This window comes from Perognathus longimembris, unplaced genomic scaffold (assembly GCF_023159225.1).
Source record: "Perognathus longimembris pacificus isolate PPM17 unplaced genomic scaffold, ASM2315922v1 HiC_scaffold_151, whole genome shotgun sequence".
In the NCBI taxonomy this organism is placed as follows: Eukaryota; Metazoa; Chordata; class Mammalia; order Rodentia; family Heteromyidae; genus Perognathus; species Perognathus longimembris.
In genome coordinates this window covers 40,902-64,924 of record NW_025956518.1, presented here as the reverse complement: position 1 = coordinate 64,924, position 24,023 = coordinate 40,902, and the positions used below count along the sequence as shown (strand labels likewise).

General features: G+C 38.3%; 1 protein-coding gene across 2 annotated transcripts in view; it reads left to right on the top strand.

Moving 5' to 3' along the window:
- The window catches only part of LOC125344549 (histone demethylase UTY-like), a 62,309-nt gene that overhangs the window by 10,183 nt on the left and 28,103 nt on the right, over positions 1-24,023 (top strand). For both annotated transcript variants that reach the window (XM_048337040.1, XM_048337042.1), the window contains exons 3-5: positions 1,208-1,316; positions 16,907-16,956; positions 22,653-22,711. In XM_048337040.1, coding sequence (XP_048192997.1) covers positions 1,208-1,316; positions 16,907-16,956; positions 22,653-22,711 — 218 coding nt within the window. The remainder of the gene's footprint in view (positions 1-1,207; positions 1,317-16,906; positions 16,957-22,652; positions 22,712-24,023) is intronic.

Here is a 24,023-nt window from a genome sequence, read left to right as displayed (position 1 = left end):
AAATATTTAAAAATTACATCAATCTGGGCTGGGAATATGGCCTAGTGGTAGAATGCTTGCCTCGCATACATGAAACCCTGGGTTCAATTCCTCAGCACCACACATACAAGAAAAAGCCAGAAGTGGCACTTTGGCTCAGGTGGTAGCATGCTAGCTCTGAGTAAAATGAAGCCAGGCACAGTGCTCAGGCTCTTGAGCTCAAGCCCCAAGACTGTAAAAAAAACAAAAAAATTACATTAACCTAGCCAATGTCGTACATAACTATGATCCTACACTTGGGATAGAGAGGCTGAAGGTTCAAGGCTAGTTTGGGCTACAGACTAGTGGCAATATATTAAAATTTCTGGACAAGAGGCAGTGGCTTAGACCTGAATTTTAGAGGCTGAAATTGGGAGGATTGTGGTGCAAAGCTTTAGATAGATGGAAATTGGCTGTTACTCACTTATTTTAAAAGCTGATTGGGTGGGAGGATTGTGGTTCCAAGACAGACTAGATTTTTTTTTTTTAAATCACATGTTTGGAAGTGGTAGCTTACTCTTTTTTTTTTTTTTTTTTTTTTTTGTACTGGAGCTTGAACTAAGTGTTTGAGCCTGTCCTGGCTTCTTTTTGCTCAAGGATAGCACACTACCACTTGAGCCACAGCACACTTCTGGCTTTTCTTTTATGTGTTAACTGGAGATAAGAGACTCATAGACTTTGCCCTGGCTGATTTCAAACAATGACCCATCCGATACCAGTTTGCTTAGTTAGCTTGGATTACAAGTGTAAGTCTTCTGTGCCTAGCTTCAAAAATAGTTTTGCTATATGAACTAGTACTAAAGTAACAGTTTGGAGTTTTGGCTTTTTTTTTTTTTGTGCTCCTATATTGGGCAGTTCTTATTCCCTTATTTAGCTGGAGGAAGCATTTAGGTTATGGCTCCATTAATTCTTAGAGAAGCTTCTCTAGTTGGAGGTGTGCATTACTATGGCTTAGTATCGTATCAGCTTACCAAACACAAGACTCTTAATTCAAACCCCTAGTACCACTAAAAGCAAACTAACAAACAACTCAGAAACTTCTCATATTGGTAGTGAATTACAGACATTTTTGGAAGAAAATGACATTGGCTTCTTCAGTAATACTAAAACATATGCATTTTTTTTTTCAGGAAGCAAATGCAGTTCATGGTTTTGCTTCTTTTAAAATGTTTATATTTTTCATTTCTAGGCTGTTCACTGCTACGAATCTTTAATAGTAAAAGCTGAAGGAAAAGTGGAATCTGATTTCTTTTGTCAATTAGGTCACTTCAACCTTTTATTGGAAGATTATTCAAAAGGTAATTTTTTTTTCTCTTTTAAATTTCTTCTTAATTTGTTTGCATTAGTTCTAATGATTTTTATTTTATATCAAGGCCACTTGGTACCAGTGTTTATGATCATCCTAGGAACTCATAAACTTCATAAGCAGTGAAAAAGAGTAGATAGAAGTGTAAAACGTTGGGGCTGGGGATATGGCCTAGTGGCTAGAGTGCCTTGTAGACATGAGGCCCTGGGTTCGATTCCCCAGCACCACATATACAAAAAACGGCCAGAAGTGGCGCTGTGGCTCAAGTGGCAGAGTGCTAGCCTTGAGCAAAAAGAAGCCAGGGACAGTACTCAGGCCCTGAGTTCAAGGCCAAAAAAAAAAAGTGTAAAACGTTGATGTAACTCATAAATATTCAGCAAGTTCAATGATTCAGTAAAACTTGAAACAATCTGTTGTTACCAATATTCAGTTACTGGTCTCAGTGCTAGTTTATAGTTAATAAGGGTAGGGTTTTGAAGTAAAGGAAATAAAAGTTTATATTTTGCTAGGCAACGAAATGACTCTACTGGATTACTATGTTACCAAACAGCCATCCTCAGGGGAGGAAAATGTATTTAAGGCAAAGCCCTAGGGTGCTAGGATTTTAGCTTTTCTTATATGTCCTCCCTTATTGGCAATAGTCTCAGAAATCTCATGTTTACAAAGGCTTCTTTCCTTCTTATGGTAAAGAGACATTAAACACCATAATGTAGCATATGGCTGAAGGCACATTGGTATTGAACTCTCCTTCAGAGTTTAAGGAAGAAAACAAAGAAAAATAAGTTAAACTTAACCCCTTAAGCAGAGCAGGCTGGCTAATGATAAAGTTTCATTATAACATAGTTGTCTTTTCTTGTTAAGTAACATGTTCATTACTATTGAAAGGGAGTAAGCTTGATACGTGAACATTTCTAGAAAAGATTGTGATTTTATGAATTGTAGATTTTTCTCTAACTTTTTTTTTTCCAGTCCTGGGGCTTGAATTCAGGGCCTCCGTGCTGTCATCACTGAGTCTCTTTGTTCCCAAGGCTAGCACTCTTATCACTTGAGCCACAGTTCCACTTTTGGCCTTTTCTGTGTATGTAGTACTGAGGAATTGAACCCAGTCTTCATGTATGCTAGGCAAGCAATCTTACTACTAGGCCACATTCCCAACCCCCCTAACTTTCACTTAAGATAGAATTATTTGAAAAGTCCATTGTATGGCCATACTATTTCAAAAAAGCACAGACTTATTTTCCTTAGTTTTCTTTTTGATAGTATTGGGATTTGAGCTTAGAAACTTATGCTCATTACGAAGATACTCAAAATTTGAGCTATGAACTAGACTTTTGTCTTGTCTCAGACTTTGATTTCCTTTTATATACCTCTCATATATCTACGATCATAGAAATACTCCTATAACTTTTCTTTTGTTGTTGTTGTTGTTGTTGTTGTTGTTGTTAGTAGTGGGGCTTGAATTGGGCCATGGGCACTGTCCCTGAACTCTCCTTTTTTTGCCAGTCCTGGGGTTAGAAGTCAAGGGCAGGGCACTGTCCCTGAGCTTCTTTTGCTCAAGGTTAGCATTCTGCCACTGAGCTACAATGCCACTTCCAGCCTTTTCTGTTTATGGAGTGCTGAGGAATCGAACCCAGGGCTTCATGCCTACTATGTAAGCCCTCTACCACGAAGCCACTTTCCCAGCCTGACTTTAGATTTTTTGTTTTTTTAAAGAAATTGTTATGGGGCTGGGAATGTGGCCTAGTGGTAGATCTTAGCCTTCTGAGTACTTTGGATTGCAGGTGTGAGTCACTGGTGCCTGGCCACATAGCATTCTTAATGATATTGTGTATTTATAGGAAATGTAAATATATATATATGTATATATATATATGTTTTATACAGAGAGAAAGGAAGAGAGACAAAGAGAAGAACAGGGAAAGAAAAGAGAGCAGAAGAAAATAAAATGTTTCACTCCCATTAATAGTATTTTGGGAAACTGAAGTAAACTCAAGGACAGTCATGGTAGTTATAACTGTGTGGCAGTAGTTTATCACAGTTAAATCTCTATAGTTTCAGGTGTTTTTTTTTCTGTTTGCCAGTCCTAGGGCTTGAACTCAGGTCTTCAGCACTGTTCCTGGCTTCTTTTTGCTCAAGGCTAGCACTCTAACCACTTGAGCCACAGCACCACTTCCAACTTTTTTTGTTTATGTGGTCCAAAGGAATCCAGCCCAGGGCCTCCTGCATGCTAGGCAAGCACTCTACCACTAAGTCACACTATTAGCCCCTAGTTTCAAAATTTTTATGCAAATTCGGTTGTGTAGTTTTAGGTTAGAAATTTATCATTCATATTGGAAATATGCTCTTGGTAATGTAATTTTTCTTTATCTTTAATTGCTTTTTATATACTTATGATGTGTAAGTGGCTCATGTCTCTTGTTACTGAGGAGGCTAAGATCTGCAATATCTCAGTTCAAAGTTCTCAAGGGCATTGAAAAGCAATGAAGACAAGCTTCACATGCTGCCACCTGTGAGCAAGAAAGAATGTAAACAAAGGAGAGGCTAGAAGTCATGAGTTCAAACCAGGGCACATCCACCACCAATAAAAAAAAAAATTGTGCTTAATACTTTAATATATGCTTTTTGGATTGAATCTTTTTTTTAACTGGAGGAAGAAATTTTGGGGATAGAATGTCATTATGTTGCTTAGGCTGCCTTAAACTCCTGGATTGTAATCAAGTCCTCCTCCTTACCCTTTCAATTAGCTGAAATAGCAGGTGAGTACTTCAAACAATTTTTATTTATTTTATTTTTTTAGGGTGAAATGTACAAAGAGGACAAATCAATCAACTTTTTTGGAACTTAGTCTCTTTGTATTGTGTTTTGCATTTTGTCTTTGCTAAAATTTATGTTTCTCTATCTCACCTTTCAAACATGAATTGAATATAGAAGTGTGTATTGATTTTTAGATTCTCTTTCAATTCTATACATAGGAGATTCCATCTCCAACAAAGTAGTAAAAAGCCATGGTAAAGATATAGATTACATGGTAAAAACATCACCTGTTAGCAAGAATGCTAAGCATTCTGTTTTTGCTTTTGTTTTTGTGTTTTTTTTTTGGCCAGTCCTGGGCTTGGACTCAGGGCCTGAGCACTGTCCCTGGCTTCTTTTTGCTCAAGGCTAGCACTCTGCCACTTGAGCACAGCGCCACTTCTGGCCATTTTCTGTATATGTGGTGCTGGCGAATCGAACCCAGGGCCTCATGTATATGAGGCAGGCACTCTTGCCACTAGGCCATATCATATCCCCAGCCCATGCATTCTGTTTTAAGTTAGTGTAAATTAGAGGCAAAAATACCTTTCAGTGTCCTATTGGTTTTGAATAAAACAAGGAAACTAATCCAGCTTCTTGTTTTTGTTTTTCTTTTTGCTAGTCCTAGAGCTTGAACATAGGGCCTGAGTACTGTCCCTGGCTTCTTTTTCCTTAAGGTTAGCACTCTGCCACTTGAGCCACAGTGCTACTTCTGGCCTTTTCTATATATGTGGTGCTGAGGAATCAAAACCTAGTTCTTCATGTATATGAGGCAAGCACTCTTGCCACTAGGCCATATTCCCAGCCCCTAATCTAGTGTCTTACATACAACTTTTTCCTTTTTTTTTTTTTTTTATTATCCTGAGGACTTTATTGGCAACTAGAGATTCTATTTTTCAATTTTCTTTATACAATATTTTGTTAACTTTAGTTGTATAAAGGGGTTATGATTCAACATTTTATCTTTAGGATTGACTTATGTATACCTATAAAAATATAGCTGGGAAATTTTGTACATTTATTTTTAGAACATAAAACATGATCCAAAGTAATTTAGTGCAAACTTAGGAAATTTTTATAATTCTATTTTTAATTTACATAATTGTTCAAAGTTATGTGATGGTTTTCATTTAAGTGTGTATTGTGTAATGACCAAAACAGGACAGTTGCCATATTTGTTACCGAAAATATTTATCTGATTGATCGATTGATTGATTGAGGACCTATAACTCTTGTTCAGCTTTTCATTCATTCATCATTTTGGCTTTTTGCTGTTTAATTAGACAATTTGTTTCTGCGTGGTTGGCTTCAAACCTTAGTCTTCAGATCTGTCTCCTGAGTAGGTAACATTATAGGCATGACCTACTGTTGCCTGGCTAAAAACTCCTCACTTGTTTGTTTAGAACTCAGAGAGGTCTCCTTTCATTATTTATTTGTTGTTTTGTTGGTTATGGCACTTGAATTTGCCCTCCTGGGCATTGTTCTTGAGCTCTTTGTGCTCAAATCTAGCATTATACTACATTGAACTACAGTACCACTTCTGGTTTTCTGGTGGTTAGTTGGAGATAAGAGTCACATGGACTTTCCTGCCAGGACAAGCTTTGAACCACAATCCTCTAATCTCAGCTTCCTGAATAGCTAGTATTATAGGTTTGAGCCACCAGCACCCAGCTTCTTCATTTCAAAGTGTGATTTGTGAAGCCAGGTTTTTAGAACCCAGGTCCAAACTCCAGCATTTGCATATTTGGTCCAATTATACCCCATCCCTTTAATGCCAAAGAAAAGAGAAAGTGAAGGAAAAAAGGAAATTTCATGTCAGCCATGGGAAGACAACACAGTCTTCAACTGTGTTGGTGGTACACATTGATAGGTGATTTGAGGGGTACTGGTGAAAAATAAATCAGCCTCAGTTTACAAGTGTGTTTGGTCTGGTTGACAGCTCATTCTTTGTCTCTGGATAACTAAATAGTGGTTGGTAGCTTTGGCCTTTTTTCTCAAAATGATAAGGAGATGGATGCCATTGCCTATCTGAGGGGACAATTTTTCTTTGGCAACAAGGTGCTTATCAGTAAATCTGTACTTTTTGGAGCCCATAGTGCAGGATGTCATGGCTTAGATCAAAGAGCATCAGTGTTAGGTAGGGGGATTGGGGACCAGCTTTTAGTTAATTAGCAAGTCAGGAAAAAGTAGTTTTAAATTTCTTTTTACTTTGTAAAAATGGTTTAAAGTTACTTCATTCTTGAGTATTACTGTTAATGGAAATTTAGTACAGCTAATTAACCTTGGTCCTTCCAACATGAGAAAAAAGGTTAAGATTCTTAAAAAATAATCATAAAGCTTATTAGCAGATAAATATGAAGAGAAAGAGATTGCATACATGATACAAAATATCATCTGAATTTAACTTAAGCTCGCTCTTTTTTTTTTAGTGTTTTTTTGCTAGTCCTGGGGCTTGAACTCAGGGCCTGAGCACTGTCCCTGGCTTGTTTTTGCTCAAGGCTGCACTCTGCCACTTGAGCCACAGTGCCACTTCTGGCTGTTTTCTGTATTTGTGGTGCTGGGGAATTGAACCCAGGGCTTTATATATAATATACTCTTTGCCACTAGCCCTTAAGCTCCTTTTGGAGTTCACTGACCTTTAATCAAGTGTGGAAAATATTGGGGGTGGGGCAAGGGCAAGAAAAATATGTTTACCAAGTCACCAGACAGGTTCAGAGATTGCTTCAGATGACCTGATAGTGTACTCTCACAGGATTACAAGAGGTCTGCCGTTTCTGGTTACTGCAAAGTGACTTAACTATCTGGGGAAACTGGGTCAGGAGCATTAAATTTTTTCTCTGTCTGTTGGGTCTCCCCTCCTCTGGTTGTTTTCTTTTACCCATCAGAGCAGAATACCTGTTTTAAGGGCCTTGAGAGATTTACTAAATTTCTTCTTTTCTAGAACATGGCCAACTGTCCTGGATTTGTAAGTTGAAGCTCTAGTGTTTTATAACTATTTGTTGACATACCTTACGGTTGAATGAAGCCTATCATTTATCCTCAGAAGGAGAAAGTTCACGAAAAAACTTGATTCTGTATTTTGACATCTTTTGTGACACCAGTGCCACATAGGCTAATCACCTTTAAATTCCAATTGCACCTCTTAATACAAAGCTACTATCTAAAGATGCTATGATCTTAGTGTCCCATATTAGATTTCCTTTGTATTTCCCGTTGCACAAGAATAACTGCTACAGTGGTAACTATAGATGTTAGGTTTGTATCCTGTTTTTACACATTAAGAACTTATACAGTTTTTGTGTTATTTTGATGAAGTCACATTCCTTTCAGTAAAGTCTGTTTAATTAAGTTAGTAACTGTGAATTGAAAATTTCTCTGATAAGTTTCTTGAGTTAAACTTCATGACACTTGCTACTGTAGATAACTCTGAAATGGGGTACTCTTACAATATTAGGCCTGGCTAGCTACAATTTTCATTTTTGTTATTTGTGCTCATATATTTTCTAATCATGGCCAATAAAATTTAAATTCAGGCCTCTTGGAATGTACTTTTTGATATTATGTTCCACCCAACTAGGTAGGCTTGATTATCCAGATGAGAGCAGAATACAGTGAAAGTGATAGAAAATTTGATTAAGAAAGAATCATTGCACAGAAATGAGATTATTTATGGCATGTTGCAACTGGAAGATGGCACTTCAGTTCATCCTTAGAGCCATCTTCAGGGAACTAACAGGAACTTAAGTTTAAAGGGTCAGAGGGCAAAATGTGTTTATAGTTTAATTGCAACACAAAGTGTGGCTTTGATGGTTATTATCTCAGTTTTGGTTGTTTTATGCTTCTGGAGAGGTTGTTAGCATAATCATTACTGGAGGGGACCAATCTAGATCCCATGAGATGATTTCTCTGTAGTTGTTCTCAATATATTGCCAAAACTTTAGGATAGCTAAAAGTTGACCTGGGGTCCTGTGCCTGAAAGAGAGAGAGAGAAAGAAAGAGAGACAGAGACAGAGAGAGAGAGAGAGAGAGAGAGAGAGAGAGAGAGAGAGAAAGAGAAATACATATGACCCTATTAGGATTTAATAAATTATTATCATTATTATTTTGCCAGTCCTAGGGCTTAAACTCAGCACTTGAGTACTGTCCCCTGGCTTCTTTTTCCTTAAGGTTAGCACTCTGCCACTTGAGCCACAGTGCTACTTCTGGCCTTTTCTATGTATGTGGAGCTAGGAATCAAACCCATTGCTTCATGTATATATAAGGCAAGCACTCTTGCCACTAGGCCATATTCCCAGCCCCTAAACTATTATTAAAAAAGAAAAGAGATGCTAATGCTAGTGGTTCATGCTTATAATCCTAGCTAGTCAGAAGGCTGAGATCTGAGAATTGGGGATCAAAGACAGCCCTGAACACAAAAATCTATCCGGCTCTTATCTCTGATTAAGCACCAAAAAATTGGAAATGGAGCAGAGATTCATGTGATAGAGCACTAACCTTAAGCAAAGCCACTCCGAGATAGCTCCTGCATTCAAGTCTCAGGACTGGAAAACAAAACAAAAAACAGCACAGGACATATGCCATGGAACGACAGCACTTCAACATATTATAATCATCTTTTGTCCTAGATAGGGACAGCTGGGGACTTAGAAGATAGCTTCTTGATTGGTATGTCTCTTTTCTGTTTCCTATAAATTTATGGCACCAAACATTTAGTGCTCTGTGTTTTTCCATTGTTCTTTTGCCTTTCCTTAACAAGTGTCCTCTCTGTGTCTCTCTGTCTCTGTCTGTCTCTGTCTGTCTCTCTCTCTCTGTCTGTCTCTATCTCTCTTTCCCTGCATCCCCCTGGGGTGGACCTTATAGTAACCTTTAGCCAAGGCTGGAAATTCACTTCTGTCTCCAGACGGGAGTATTTCCAGTGGAGAATGCTATATGTGGTCTGTGTTGGTTGGTAAGAGAGCAACTAATGGTGAGACAAGGGAAAGTGAAAAGGGATCCAAACAGATTACAGGTGGATGAGGGGAAAGGCTACCATGGGAATATTAATAAATCAAAACACTGGTTTAGTGTCTGAAGGTAAAGATACCTGTGTATTCAGACATAATTCTGCTGCTTTTCTACTGCCTCTTGGAGCTTTTATTGTTATTGTCACTGCCTGTGAAAAATTCCTATACCTATGTCCAGTCTACAGGGATGGTGTCACCTGTGAATTAGGCAAGTTTAGTTACAGTACAGTAGATTCATAGTCCACTTGGATATTTCTTTCTTTCTTTCTTTCTCTCTCCTTCCTTCCTTCCTTCCTTCCTTCCTTCCTTCCTTCCTTCCTTCCTTCCTTCCTTCCTTCCTTCCTTCCTTCCTTCCCTCCCTCTCTCTCCCTCCCCTCTCTCCCTCCCTCCCTCCCCAGTCCTGGGCCTTGGACTCAGGGTTTGAGCACTGTCCCTGGCTTCTTTTTTTTGCTCAAAGTTAGCACTCTGCCACTTGAGCCACAGCGCCACTTCTGGCTGTTTTCTATATATGTGGTGCTGGGGAATTGAACCTAGGGCTTTTCATGTATATGAGGCAAGCACTCTTGCAACTAGGCCATATCCCCAGCCCCCACTTGGAGATTTTTATTTTTTTTTTTTTTGCCAGTCCTGGGGCTTGACTCAGGGCCTGAGCACTGTCCCTGGCTTCTTCCAGCTCAGGGCTAGCACTCTGCCACTTGAGCCACAGTGCCACTTCTGGCTGTTTTCTACATATGTGGTGCTGGGGAATCAAACCCAGGGCTTCATGGATACAAGGCAAGCTCTCTTGCCACTAGGCCATATTCCCAGCCCTGGAGATTTCTTTATGTCCAATGTTCATAGCTACCTGCTACCTACCAGGTCTGTCTCTCTTTCTCTCTCTCTTTTTTTTTTTTATTAAACTTGGAATCTGTCTGAAGTTGAGATACTTGCTATCATGTATTTCCTTAATTATTATTTACTGTAAAATTTCTATATTTTCAATGGTAGCCCTGAAAGTAGAATTTTAGACGTACCCAAACTTCTGGGATTTAAATGTTGGGGCTGGCCCCTGTACACACCAAATACAGCTGAAACAAGTTTTTGAGAGAATAGGTATTTGTTATTTCATTTTTCTAAGGAATTACGCCATATGAATTATGGAAACTGGGTTTTTAGACCCCAGGCCATAAATAAAGTCCAGGAGTCCTAAGTTAGGTTCTGCCACTTACCTCCATATGCCAAGCAAAGAGACATGGTAAAGCACAGAGGAAGATTTATTAAATGGTAGCCTTGGAAGGATGATACTTTGATACATTTTCAGCCAGCTTCCAGGGTACAGACACTGCTTCAGATAGATAGGGATAATTAGGAGCTGTGAGAAGTGTGTATGTATATAGTTCATACTCACAGATGTAGCCATGTTTATTATTCAGTCTTTGTCCTTAAAGGAGTTCCAGAGAATTGTCTTCAGCACAGGAACCAGATGGTCTTTTGAATTTTTGGCTGTTTCTTTTAAAATGCTTATAAGACTCTTTATCTGAGGGAAAATTTGCATTCCATACAAGATACTTACCAGTGGATTTTCATTTTTTGGGAAGCCCAGTATGATTGTAAAGTAATTACAGCAGAGAGTAGCTCAAATCAAAGGGCATAAATACAAAGATGGGGAATTTCAGTTAAATAACAGCAAATAATAGCAAAAGCATCTTTTAAGTTCTTTCTTGCAGGGAGACATGGAGAAGGGAAGAGAAATGAGATGCATTATCTGGCAAAGGCCCCCGCAGGAAGACAATACCTTAGTACTTCAATTATAACAGACATTTCCCTTAGTTTTGCTGTAAGGAGGTCACGTCTAGCCAGTGCCATCTTGGCCCCATGATGAATTGTAGGGCTTGGCATCTTGTCTCCATGGTTGAGGAAAGGAAGTCTCACCCCCAGGTGATGGGTGTGCCTGAATTCCTAGAGACAGGGGTGGGCACTTGGCCTATAGGATACTAAACCTGTCAGTCCAATGCCTGAGTCTGGAAGTTTCCTGTGACTCTGCTCCCTAACCTGAGCCTATTTACACTTGGGGCAGCTTAGATGCCAGGGCGCCATGCCTCCATATTCCTGTCTAGTGTCCTGTCTCCTGGCTGGTCTCTAGTCACCATGATGTCCTAATTCAGCTCTCCCCTGAAACTGAATTGGTTTGTTGGTATTTTGTTCTATCTTTCCTCTCTGGCCTGTTTTCTAACAGTATTAAGCACGTTTGTGAGCTGCAGGCCTTTTTAACAATTGGCTTCTTACAGACTGCTAGCGATCTAGTAATGACTCCAAGATTTGATTCTTCAAAATGTGCCTCTATGATAATTTACCTTGTTACAGTTTAAATAGAGAGTTAGGGGCAGAGGGAGACAAATAAACAAAGAATTGGTCCTATATGTGTTCCTGTGTTCATTATCTTAGTCCTTGTAATGTTTTAGGTACCTGACAAAGTAGTCTGGTATTTCCTGAATTGCAGAATGGCTACAAATTAATTTCAGAAGACTGACTTAAAGCAAAGATGAAAAAATGAGGGCTGGGGATATAGCCTAGTGGCAAGAGTGCCTGCCTCGGATACACGAGGCCCTAGGTTCGATTCCCCAGCACACACATATACAGAAAACAGCCAGAAGTGGCGCTGTGGCTCAAGTGGCAGAGTGCTAGCCTTGAGCGGGAAGAAGCCAGGGGACAGTGCTCAGGCCCTGAGTCCAAGGCCCAGGACTGGCCAAAAAAAAAAAAAAAAAGATGAAAAAATGAGTCTGGGATGCTCAGCGTTTTCTTTGCTTTTAATTTGTGGTCCCAAGTAAGGAGTTCATATTTCTCCTCAAAACAACTAGTAAGCCTTCCTCATCTTAGGCTTGTATATATCCAAGCTCTTTTTCAAATAAGTACAGTCACTTTTAGGAGAGCTCTTGAGTCTTGTTTTAGCATACTTTCCACCAAAATTGATTTTGGAGAAGTTCCAGAGGCTAAGCTTTTATGAACAAATTACTGTTTAATTTTTTAAAAATTGGATCTCATATCTGAGAGCTTCTTGTATTTTACTCTCCTGACATCCCAGTAAGTACCACTGTGGTGAAACCTACCAGTCTCTCTTTAAAAAATATATTTTTAGGTAGCTCAAGCTCTCAGCTTTTGTACTCATCCTGATGCTGTAGCACATGAAATGTCTTCTTTAATCTATCTTTCTGCTAGCTTACTGGAGATGAGAGTGATTTGTCAGCCTGGTTTGGGTTTGAACTTCAATTCTCAGATCTCAACCTCTGAATAGCTAGGATTATAGATGTTAGACCACTGGTGCCCAGCCTTCTCACTTTCTTGAATTGTGGGCCAAAGGTGATGTGTGTATGTATGTGTGTGTGTTTGTGTGTGTGTGTATTAATTTTTATTGTTTTTGTTAGTTGTGGGTCTTGAACCTTAGGGCTTAGGCATTATCCCTGAACCCTTTTGCTTAAAACTAGTGCTGTACCATTTTGAGCCACAGCTTCACTTCTAGTTTTCTGTGAGTTAGTTGGAGATTAGCATCTCAAACATTTTCCTGCCTGGAGCTTTGAATTATGATCCTCAGATCATTGGTACATGGCTGGTGATTGTATTTTTTTTAATGTACTTCTTTTCAAATTATTTCACAAATACGGGGTTTCTGAGTCTTGCTTGGAATAGTTTCTGCAAGATGCAACTGGGTGGAGATTAGAACTTTTGGGACTCTCTTAGGACAAATAGCCAATGTCCAAAACAAGGAGGTGGTCCTTTTCTACCAATGTGTGTGTGTGTGTGTGTGTGTGTGTGTGTGTGTGTGTGTGTGTTGGGAATTGTGCCAGAGACAAAGAGTTTGTGTTGGGAATTATGTCAGACAGAATATCCTAATTTTTGTCCTGGGCTGGGGCTTGAACCTAGTTTGGGTACTGTCCTTTAGTGTTTTTCATTTATACTTGGTGCTGTACCTACCACTGGAGCCACAACTCCACTTTCCAGCTTATTCATGGCTAATTGGAGTAAAACTCTTAGGGACTTCCTTGCTTAGGCTGGCTTTGATCAGTGATCCTCAGATATCCACCTGAATAGCTAGGATTATGGGCTAGAGCTGCTGAGGCCTAGCTTAATTTTTTTGCATTTGAGAACTTTTGTCATGTATTTCTCAGACTTCAAATATACTATTGAAAGAGTTTTAACATTAAAGTTGATTCTTCTAAAATTCTCAAATTTGTTATTGTATGGTAGTTTAAATAAAGCATGTCGATCTCATCAGATACTTTTCTCTCAACACATTGTAGTTACACTTATGAAAGAATTTTAGATATGTTTACAGTTACTTGTTCTAAAGATACCTAAAAATAGCAAACATTCTTGTGCAAGAGAAAAAAACTTCTCAGCCTATTTTACTGAGTTGAGACTGCCATGTCATTGGTATTTGGCTTCCTTGGGTTTACTTTTTAAAACTTTAAGATTGTAAGCAACATTTACCTAATTGAATTTAAATGAATATATATCTGTCATTTAGAGAGATACCGAATCAGTTGGAGTTACCTGCCTTTAATTATTTTTGGTTTTTGTTGTCGTTAGTGGTGGTGAACTCTGCCTGGATACTGTTCCTGACCTTTTTCATTGAAGGCTAGTCCTCTACCACTTTGAATTACAGTGTTACTTTGCAAACCTTTTGTGAATTTGGATTTATGTAAGGAGCAGGAAACTATTATTTTATATTAAATTGAATATTGAAGCTTAAGATAGTATATAATACTTGACTCAAGGAAATATCTTAAATAAATATTTTTCCCTTTGAATGATTGAGTTGTCTTCTTTCTGGCAAGTGAGTGATTATTAAAAAAAAAAGAGAGAGAGTTCTTTTCTTTTTTGGGTCAATTATGGGGCTTGAATTCAGGGCCTGGTGTTGTCCCTGAGCTCTTCAAGTAATTGGAGACTCACGGGCCTTTCTGACCTGGGCTGGCTTTGAATTGTGCCCCTCAGATCTCAGCCTTCTGAGTAGCTAGGAATACCACGATGAGCCACCAGCACCAGGGAAATTATAACACTTTTTTTTTTTTGCCAGTCCTGGAGCTTGGACTCAAGTCCTGAACACTGTCACTGACTTGGTTAGCACTCTACCTCTTGGGCCACAGTGCCACTTCCCGTGTGTACTAGGCAAGCACTCTACCCCAAGCCACATTCTCAATCTGAAAAAATGAGAGTTTTTATGAAAACATGTGGTATTCCTAGAAATTTTGTTTTATTTTGAAAGATCTAAAGTTGGTTTAACAATAGTCAACTGTTTGGAACAGTAGTCTGTGTCAGAAATGTAGAGATCCAGTATATCTCCACAGTGTCAGAATTTATTGAATAGCCATAAATTCAAAAACAGTGTCAGTTTTATTGGCATTAACTCAACAAGTTCTACTGTAGTCCTTGATATCCTTAGTAGCAACACTAGTTCTTTCACTCCACTCTTAAATACTAATATTAACTTGTAGATCATACATATTTCACAATAACGTAGTTTTTTCCTTTCTTTTTTTTTTTTTTGTACATGTTCATATGAGGACTTCATTACGGAGCCTAATGCTCTTGAATGGATTTATTCTCTCAGGGTAATAAAGACTAATAAATAAGGCAAAGAGACCTGCAGAATTTAGAGGTCTCTGAAGGTACAGAAAGTGCCGATATAGATATAGGAAACTTAGAGTCTCTGAAGGTACAGAGAGTGCTGATACAGATATAGGAATCAAGTTTTCTGTAGGAACTGTATAAGAATTCCTATCAACTGCAGGTACAGAGCTGTCACATGGAGTTCAAAGAGTGGGAGAGCAGACAAATGGAGAAAGAAAAGATAGGCAAATATACTCATAATATCATTTGTGTGTGTATGTGTGTGGGTGGGTATGTGAAAATGAACCTAGATAACTTGGGGGTCGATGAGGTGGCAGAAATAGGGATAATGATTGAAGGTATGACACTGATCACGATGCATTATATGAATTAACTAGTAAGTTGAATTGAAAACCCTTTTCGAATTGAAACAACTAAAAAAAAATTGGCTTGAGATGTGACTTAGCCATAAAGTGCTTGCCTAGCATGTGTGAAGCATTGGGTTTGATTTCTCAGCACCATGTAAACAGAAAAAGCCAGAAGTGGTGTTGTGCCTCAAATGGTAGAGTGCTAGCCTTGAGGCAAAGAAGCTCAGGAACAGTGTCCAGGCCCTGAATTCAGGCCCAGGACTAGCAAAAAAAAAAAAAAAAGTATATATACACATAAATGTATATATATGTGTGTGTGTGTGTGTGTGCGTGTATATATATATATATATATGATTTAAAGGGCAGGTGTGGTTGGAAGACTATTTCTAGTGTCATTTTAAAGTAATATCAGTTAGGAGTAGCTGTAGTTGCTAGAGCAGCAGTGACACCAGCAGAAGTTGTTCTGTTTGCCAGTTACAAGGACAAGGCTCCCTCTGTGATCTATGTTACTACCACATCTTAGGTTGGGATTCTCTCATGCTTTTTTCTTTGTTTTAATTTTGAAATTGTTACAAATATATTCAGAGGGCTTGCCATTATGTAAGTTAGGTAAAGAGTACATTTGGTTTTGACAAGGCACCCCTTCCTTCCTTCCTGTCTCCCTGTTTTGCCCTCCTCTCCCCATCCACAAGTTGTATAGTTCATTTTCAAAATAGTGTCTAATGTTTTCTTTTCTTTTCTTTTTTGTATGTGTAAAGTCCTGAGACTTTTAACTCAGGACCTAGTTGCTTCCCTGAGCTTTTGTACTCAGTACTAGTGCTGACTACTTGAGCCCCACAGATCCACTTGTTGCATTTTTTGTGTATGAGTGTTTAAGTGGAAGTAAGAATCCCAGGTGCTTTCCTGGCCTTAATTCTGAAATCTTAGCCTCCTGAGTAGCTAGTATTATAGGCATGAGTCACTGGCGCCCAGCTATTTGCATTGTTTACAATTATTTATTTGTGAATTATTTTTTGGTTGCAGTTACTGATTCAGGCCCTCATGATCTTGCTTGGGATTTGAGCTCTACCACTTGAGCCAGAGCTCCAGTCAGCATTTTTTCTGTGTAATTGGAGATAGAGTTTGATATTTTAATGGATATTTCTACATGGGCTTGCTTTGATCCTTGTATCTCAGCATCCTGAACAGTATTATAGGCATGAGCCACTGGTACCGTGTGTGTGTGTGTGTGTGTGTGTGTGTGTGTGTGTGTGTGTCATTTTGCTTTTTAGTTGAGAGCTGAACAGTTTTATTAAAAATTCTGGCACTTTTGCCAGGTGTTGGTAGCTTATTTCTGTAATCATAATAGCTCAGGAGGTTAAGATATGGAGGATAATGATTTGAAGTTAGTCCAAGTATGAAAGTCCTATGTCTAGGGGCTGGGAATATGCCTAGGGTAAAGTGCTCATCTTGTATACAGGAAGCCCTGGGTTTAATATCTCAGTACCACCTAAACAGAAAAAGCCAGAAGTGGCATTATGCTCAAGTGTTAGAGCACTAGCCTTGAGCAAAAAGAAGCCAGGGGCAGTGCTCAGGCCCTGAGTTCAAGCCCCAGGATTGGCAAAAAAAAAAAAAACCAGAAAAGTCCTAAGTCCATTCAACTAGCAGTGTGCCAAACTGGAAGCATAATAAAATATTAGAGTGCCAGATGTGAGCAAGAAAGTCCAGTGAGAGCTCAAGACCCTGAGTTCAAGCCCCAGTATTTGTACACATATACAAAACATTGACAGTTCTTTTTAAAATATTTCTTTCTTGTTATAAAATGGGATGTAATTTAATTATTGTTTTTCATTTTCTAGCATTATCTGCATATCAGAGATACTACAGTTTACAATCCGATTACTGGAAGGTTAGTACAAATTTGAATACCAGTTTTGTTGTCTTCTGTGGAGGTAGATTATAATCAATATATTTTCATCTTTTTTTAACTTTTATTTTTTATTAAACTTAAAAAAATTGTTACTATGAAGGTGATGTACCAGAGGGATTACAGTTATGTGAGGTAAAGAATACATTTGTTTTGCATAATGCTACCCCTTCCCCTCACTCTACAGTCTTTACCTCCTATCCTCACCCATGAATTGTACACTGAGTTTGCCACATAATGTCTAGTACTACTGCTGCATTTATTCACCCTGGTTCTTTCATTTCTGTCTCCCACTTGCCTTCCCAAAGACAGATAAACAAGATTAAAGGAAAATAATAGTTCTAACAATGGAATATTGTTCGCAGAGAAGGAATCAGTACTTCTTTATTTATCTTTTGAGAAAAGGGTATTTGTTTGTGTGAGCATTTGGGCAACATGTCTTAGTCTTTTTTGTTTGTTTGTTTGTATTTGTTTTTGCGAGTCCTGGGGCTTGGACTCCGGTCCTGAGCACTGTCCCTGGCTTCTTTTTGCTCAAGGCTAGCACTCTACCTCTTGAGCCACAGCACCACTTCCAGCTTTTTCTGTTTATGCTGTGCTGAGGAATTGAACCAGGGCTTCATGCTTGCTAGACACGCACTCTACTGCTAAGCCACATTTCTAGCCCTAGTCTTTTTTTTGTGTGTGTGTGCCAGTCCTGAGCCTTGGACTCAGAGCCTGAGCACTGTCCTTGGCTTCTTTTGGCTCAAGGCTAGCAGTCTGAAACATGAGCTACAGCGCCACTTCTGGCCAGGTATATGAGGCAAGCACTCTTGCCACTAGGCCATAGTCCCAGTTCCCCATTCTTTTTTTTTTTTTTTAAATCTGGAATGCTTCACAGTTTATGTGTCATCCTTTGTACATGGGCTATGTGATTCCTGTATCGTTTAGGTTTCAGTATATATTCTGCTGAAGCACATGGGGTGTCTTAGCCTTAATTAGTATTATTACGGTTATTGCTAAATTACAGACAGAATGGCCTGATTCTAGAGGGCTTTACCTGGAGGTTTCAATAACTGGGTCTAGCCTCTAGGACCCAACTAATACTGGAAAGGCAAGAAAATCATTAAGTCACTGTAACATTTTAGGAGACAAAAAAAGTGAAGCATCCCAACCTGCCTTCTAGGTTACTTACATAGGTTTTAGGCTTAATTAGAGGCAGAATTGAGGGAGGAAGTGAAGGCAGTCTCAGTTCTGATTACTATCTTACTCTTGTACTGAATGCTAAATTCTAGAGATATCCATCCAGAGAAGTCCTTGTCACTTGAGGAGACAGCTTAGTCTTGAGAAGATGAGTGTTGCTACTTGAACAGTTATTTACTTTCATTTAGAGAAAGGGTGGTTACATCCTTGTTACTCTACTATTTTACTTTATTTTTTTGAGCTTGAAGTACTCTTCTTTATTTGTTGGCCTGGGCACTGAACCTGGTATTTTTGCTCAAGGCCAGCATAGTGTCACTTCTGGTGTTCTGATGATTAATTCAAGAGTCCTGCCTTGTATGGCATTGAACTGTGATTAAATCTCAGCCTCCTTATTAGCTAAGATTACAGAGCTATGAGCAACAAGTAGCCCAGCTATGTTTTTTTTTATTTCAACATGAATACAAGTTTAAGACATTGACAGAAATTCCAAATGTAGTTATAGTCTTGTTATAATATTTTTTTTTTTTAGAGAAAAGAAATTAGAAAGTTTAAAGAAAAGCAAAAGCTCACATTCAAAAGATTATTACTGGGAATAATGAAACAATCAGGCTCTGAGCAAAGGAACATCCTGTTTTTAAATTGTTGATTGATTTTCTAAATTTCTTTTTACCAGTCCTGGGGCTTGAACTCTAGGCCTGGACACTGCCTCTGAATGTCTTTTGCTCAAGGCTAGTACTTTACTACTTGAGTCACAGGTGCCACTTCTGGCTTTTTTCTTGTACATGTGGTACTGAGGAATTGAAACCTACGGCTTCATGCATGCTAGACAAGCATTCTACCACCAATCCATATTCCCAGTCCTACTTTGTTAAATTTTTTTTGCCTTACACGTATAAATCAGCAATGTGCTAAAGATATTTGCCAGAACCCTAACTCACAGCAAAATTGAAGATGCTAAGTTATCAATTTTTTTTTTTGGTGGGGGGCCAGTCCTGGGGCTTAAACTCAAGGCCTGAGCACTGTCCCTGGCTTCTTTTTGCTCAAGCCTAGCACTCTGCCACTTAAGCCACAGTGCCACTTCTGGCCTTTTCTATATATGTGCTGCTGAGGAATCCAACCTAGGGCTTCATGTAGAAGAGGCAAGCACTGTTTGCCGCTAGGCCATATTCCCAGCCCAAGTCCTCAATTTATTAATATACAATTTTATATTATATATAAGTAATTTATATACATTCTTTCTTATATATATTTGAAATGTCTAGATGGCATGTAATGATTATATAATTTGAAATCTTGTTAATCCAGGTTTTTGTTTGTTGTTGTTGTTTGTTTGTTTTGGGGTTGATACTAAGGCTTGAACCTAATCAGGACCTTAGGCCCTATCCATTAGTTTTTTGCTCAAACCCAGTGCTCTACCACTTGAGTCATAGCTTTGCTTCTGGCTTTTAGTGGTTAATTAGAGACAAGAGTGTCACAGACTGGCTTGGCTGAATTTGAACTAGAATCCTCAGATCTTATCCTCCTGAGTAAATTAGGATTATGGGCATGAGCCACTTGTACTTGGCTCAAATTATCATCACCATCAACAATAATAATAAATGTTAAATAATAAAATAAATAAAAAGTATGTAATTAAAAATTAATACATAGTAATAAAATAAAATTATATATAATAATTAATAGTTACATAGCCATAAAAAAGGATTATAATTCTATAATCAGTTTATAAATTTAATGCTCATTCCTTTACTCTTCCCCATTTTCCCTATCCTGTACCTACCCACAGGTGATGTAGGCCACTTTTTATATTATGTACACTGCAAATGACTGTATTTGCTTACCTTTCTTCCCTCCATTTTTGTGTTCCCCCCTTACCCCCAAAAGAAAAACAAATTTCCTTTTCTTGGTACTTATTTTGATAATACAACTTTCAGAGGACTTAACACCTTTTATTCTTCCTCTAAGTGTACCCTTGTTTAGTCACTTTGTGTATAAATGCATTGTGCCCTATATATTTTATCATGCTCAGTTACATTTTAGATTTAGCTTTCACATGAGAGAAAACGTGCCATTTGTTTCTTGAGCTTGGCTTACTACACTTACCATGATTTTCTCCTTCCCATTTCTCCACAAACAGAAACCATCTTTTATGAAGCAAGCACGCTTGCTATTAGGCCATTATTCCCAGGCCCAACACCAATTTTTAAAGTTCTTAACTCTGTCATCATTTCTAAGGTAGAGTCCCAAACTTTAACACATAACCTTTGGGGGACATCCCTAATTACAGTCTGTAGAAAATACTTCAGAATGGGTTTAGCAGTCTGATAATGTTGAGATAATCAGGCCTGTTATGCCAAACAGCCTGGGCTTGATTTCTCTAGTGTTGGCTGTGATAATGCCATTAGATGCTATAGCAGCAAATTGCGTAGCATAACAAAGAATAGATTTCACATATGTCCAGTCTTCCCCTTGTATATGAACTTTTTAATGTAAACTTTATTTAAATTTCCTTTGTTCATTTTTTTATCTCTCTCTCCTTCTCTCCCCCTCCCTTCCCAGTCAGCTCCCTGTCTCCATTTGTTGTGTGGGTACTAGGGCTTGAACTTGCTTTTTAGCTCAAGGCTAGCACTCTACCCCAGAGCCACAGCACAACTCCACTTCCTGGATTGACATCAAATTGTAATTTTTCTAGATCCCAAGTAGCGAAGATTATAGGCACAAGCCACTGAGCCTTGCCTAAATAACCATTCTTCTTTAGCTTTTCCCCGGCTTTTATTTATGTTACTCATAATATAAAAACAGAATACGGAGAAGGGAAAAGTAAAAGCTTTCATAGAAAACTTGTGATGTCTTTACCTTTACCCTTTACCACATGATCAGTTCTTGGTGGAAATTTTAGGGGAGAAACTGAATTAACAATTGGATAAATTATATAAAAGAAAGGCAGGTATAAAAGGTAGGTCCTTTTTCAAATTATGACTACAGAAGAAACAAAAACACCATTTCACTCCTCATTATATGTTAGCTATAAGTTGAATTAAAATTTTTTAATTGGGACTTGAACTCAAGGCCTGGAAACTGTCTCTAATCTGTTCTGCTCAAGGCTAACTACTTGGGAGACTGAAATCTGATGATTGTAGTTTGAAGCCACCCCAAACAGAAAGCCTGTGTAAGACACTTATTTCCAATTAACCAGCAACAAGACCAGAAGTGACAAGTAATAGAGTGTCAGCCTTGAGGGATAAAGCCAGATTAGAGTGCCAGGCCTGAGTTCAAGCTCTAGTACTGGCACAAAAAGTATTCTTGTTGATAAGTTTTTTAAAAGCAAACATAATTTGGAAAGATACTTTACTCAACTATTACACTTAAAGTACTTTATTACAGAGAAGTAGAATTTAAGCAAGATATGTTGCTTAATCCTTAAATGGGTTTATTTTGCTTTACTGTATGCACAACTGATATTTCACATGCTATATAGGTGTATTATGTGAGTTTTATCTTCAGTACTTTGACAGTGTATCTCTTGAGCTTTTATTAAGATTTATTCAAGCTAGGTCCAGTGGCTCCCTCATGTAACCTACCGACTCAGGAGGCTGAGATCAGAGGGTTCTTGGCCTGTCAGGAAAGTCTGTGAGATTCTTATCTCCAATTAATCACTAGAAAACCGGAAAGTGGTGGTGCTGTGGCTCAAAGTGGTTGAGCGGACAAAGCTCAGAGACGGTGCATAGGCCCTGATTTCTAGCCCCAGGACTAATTTAAAATAATAAAAGTTTTGTGAGAGAACTTCAAGCACCAAGACTGGTTCACACCAGTCATCCTGCTTCTCAGGAAGCATGAGATCAGAAGCCAGCCCAAGCAGGAAAGTCTGTGGGTTTGATTTGCAGTCCTCACATCTCAGCCTCCTAAGTAAGAGTCTGCATCATAGATACATGGCATAGAATGTAGTTTTTTGTTGATGTTGTTGTTTCGTTTTTGTTTTTGCCAGTTCTGGGGTTTGGGACTCAGGGATTGAGCACTGGCTCTGGCTTACTTTCCTTGAGACTAGCACTCTACCTCTTGGCTTTTTTCCTGTTTATGTGGTGCTGAGGACTTCATGCATTCTAGTCAAGCACTCTACCTTTAGACCACATTCCTAGACCCTCACTAACTTTTTTTTGTAACATTAAGTACAAATTTCATTATAATTTACAGTTTAAAAAGAACTACAGGAAGATTACAAACAGAATGAAAAACATTATTTTTCCCTGAATATTTCTTTTGCATTGTCTTTAGAGAGTTCTTTTGGCAGATATGTTTGCTTGTTTTTTTAATTTTAATTTTAATTTTTTGCTTCAATCTATTGAAAAAGAAGCCAGAACATTTCTCTAGGTTGCTAGTCTTCTCTGTTAGCTTTTGATTCATTCTTTATTTAAATTAGAATATATATAATGTCTTGTACTTTAAACTTAATGTATGTTGTAGATATAAGAACTTTAGTTAAGAGTTTCTTTCCCTTCCAGAACGCTGCCTTTTTATATGGTCTTGGTTTGGTATACTTCTACTACAATGCATTTCATTGGTAAGTGTTTCTTTAGATTTTTCTAGTAAATCATCATGTTTAATAAACACTATATATTAATGTTCATTCAGTATGTTTTCCATACTAACATTTTTACCTTTCTGGGCTTCTACATAAGCTGAATTCCTCATTCCCTCTGTATATACCTGTATTTTGGCCAGTGTATGTGTTAGTTTTTGGTTTTTGTTGGTCATGGGGCTTGAATTCAAGGCCTGGGCTTTGTTCCTGAGTTTTTTGCTCAGAGCTAGTGCTCTAACAAATGAGATAAGAGTCTCATGGACTTTCCCTGCCTTAGTGGGCTTTGAAACATAATCCTCAGATCACAGCCTCTTGAATAGCTCTTGAGGATTACAGGTGAGAACCACCAGCACCTGGCTATTTGTTAGTTTTTGTTGATATGATAAATACTAGAGGGAAACAATTAAAAGAAGGAAAGATTTGGTTTTTGCTCATGGTTTTAGCAATATTAGGTCTAATAGGACTATCATTTGGACTAATGATCCAGTTACTTCCTCCAAGTTATTAGTTGGTAATCAAGCCTTTATACATCCACCTTTGCAGGGATCAGGCATGTTTTAACCATAATACCCAATAATTTGTAACATAGTTATGTTGTTCAGGGCTGGTGCTCTAGTGCTATATTCCTGGTTACTCGAACTCATGACAATTAAATCACCAGCACTCATTCTTATTGGGCTAGGAGTCTTAATTTAGCTGTGCACAGCATCTGGTTTCCACTATTGAGATGGTAAAGAACAGCAATGAGCCACCACAGGGCTGGGTTTTTAAAGGTAGAAGCTATACACAAGAAGCAAGGTGGTCATGTAGCACAGATTCGGGGGTCAGAGCAAGTCACAAATGGGTTAAGCAAGCCATTTACAAAAGCAGAGTTTTGTGCTCAGGCTGACCTAATATCAACTTTAACAATTGTTACTATGTTTCCCTAATATCAGCTAAGCAAGCATGAATGGGCTAAAACAATCCAGTACTCAATCATAAATGGACCAACCTGACAGTCGCCATAGCATTTCTATAACTACTACTGATTATTTCTATAATCTATTACTATGACCATTTTTTACAACCTGTTACTGTGGTCACTACCTAGATAGAGAGAGGAACAAGGACTACATATATTTTTAAATGTCAAACTACAAGGAACTAGTCTGATGGGTTGGGGTAAAGCTTTTTAGTGTACTGCTCTCTAGCATGACGTCACCAAAGGGAGTTATAGAAGCTAAGAGCAAACTCTAAGACAGTAAAATTTACAAACCCTATTGTTTCTAGGAGCTCAGGGGCTACACTTTGCATT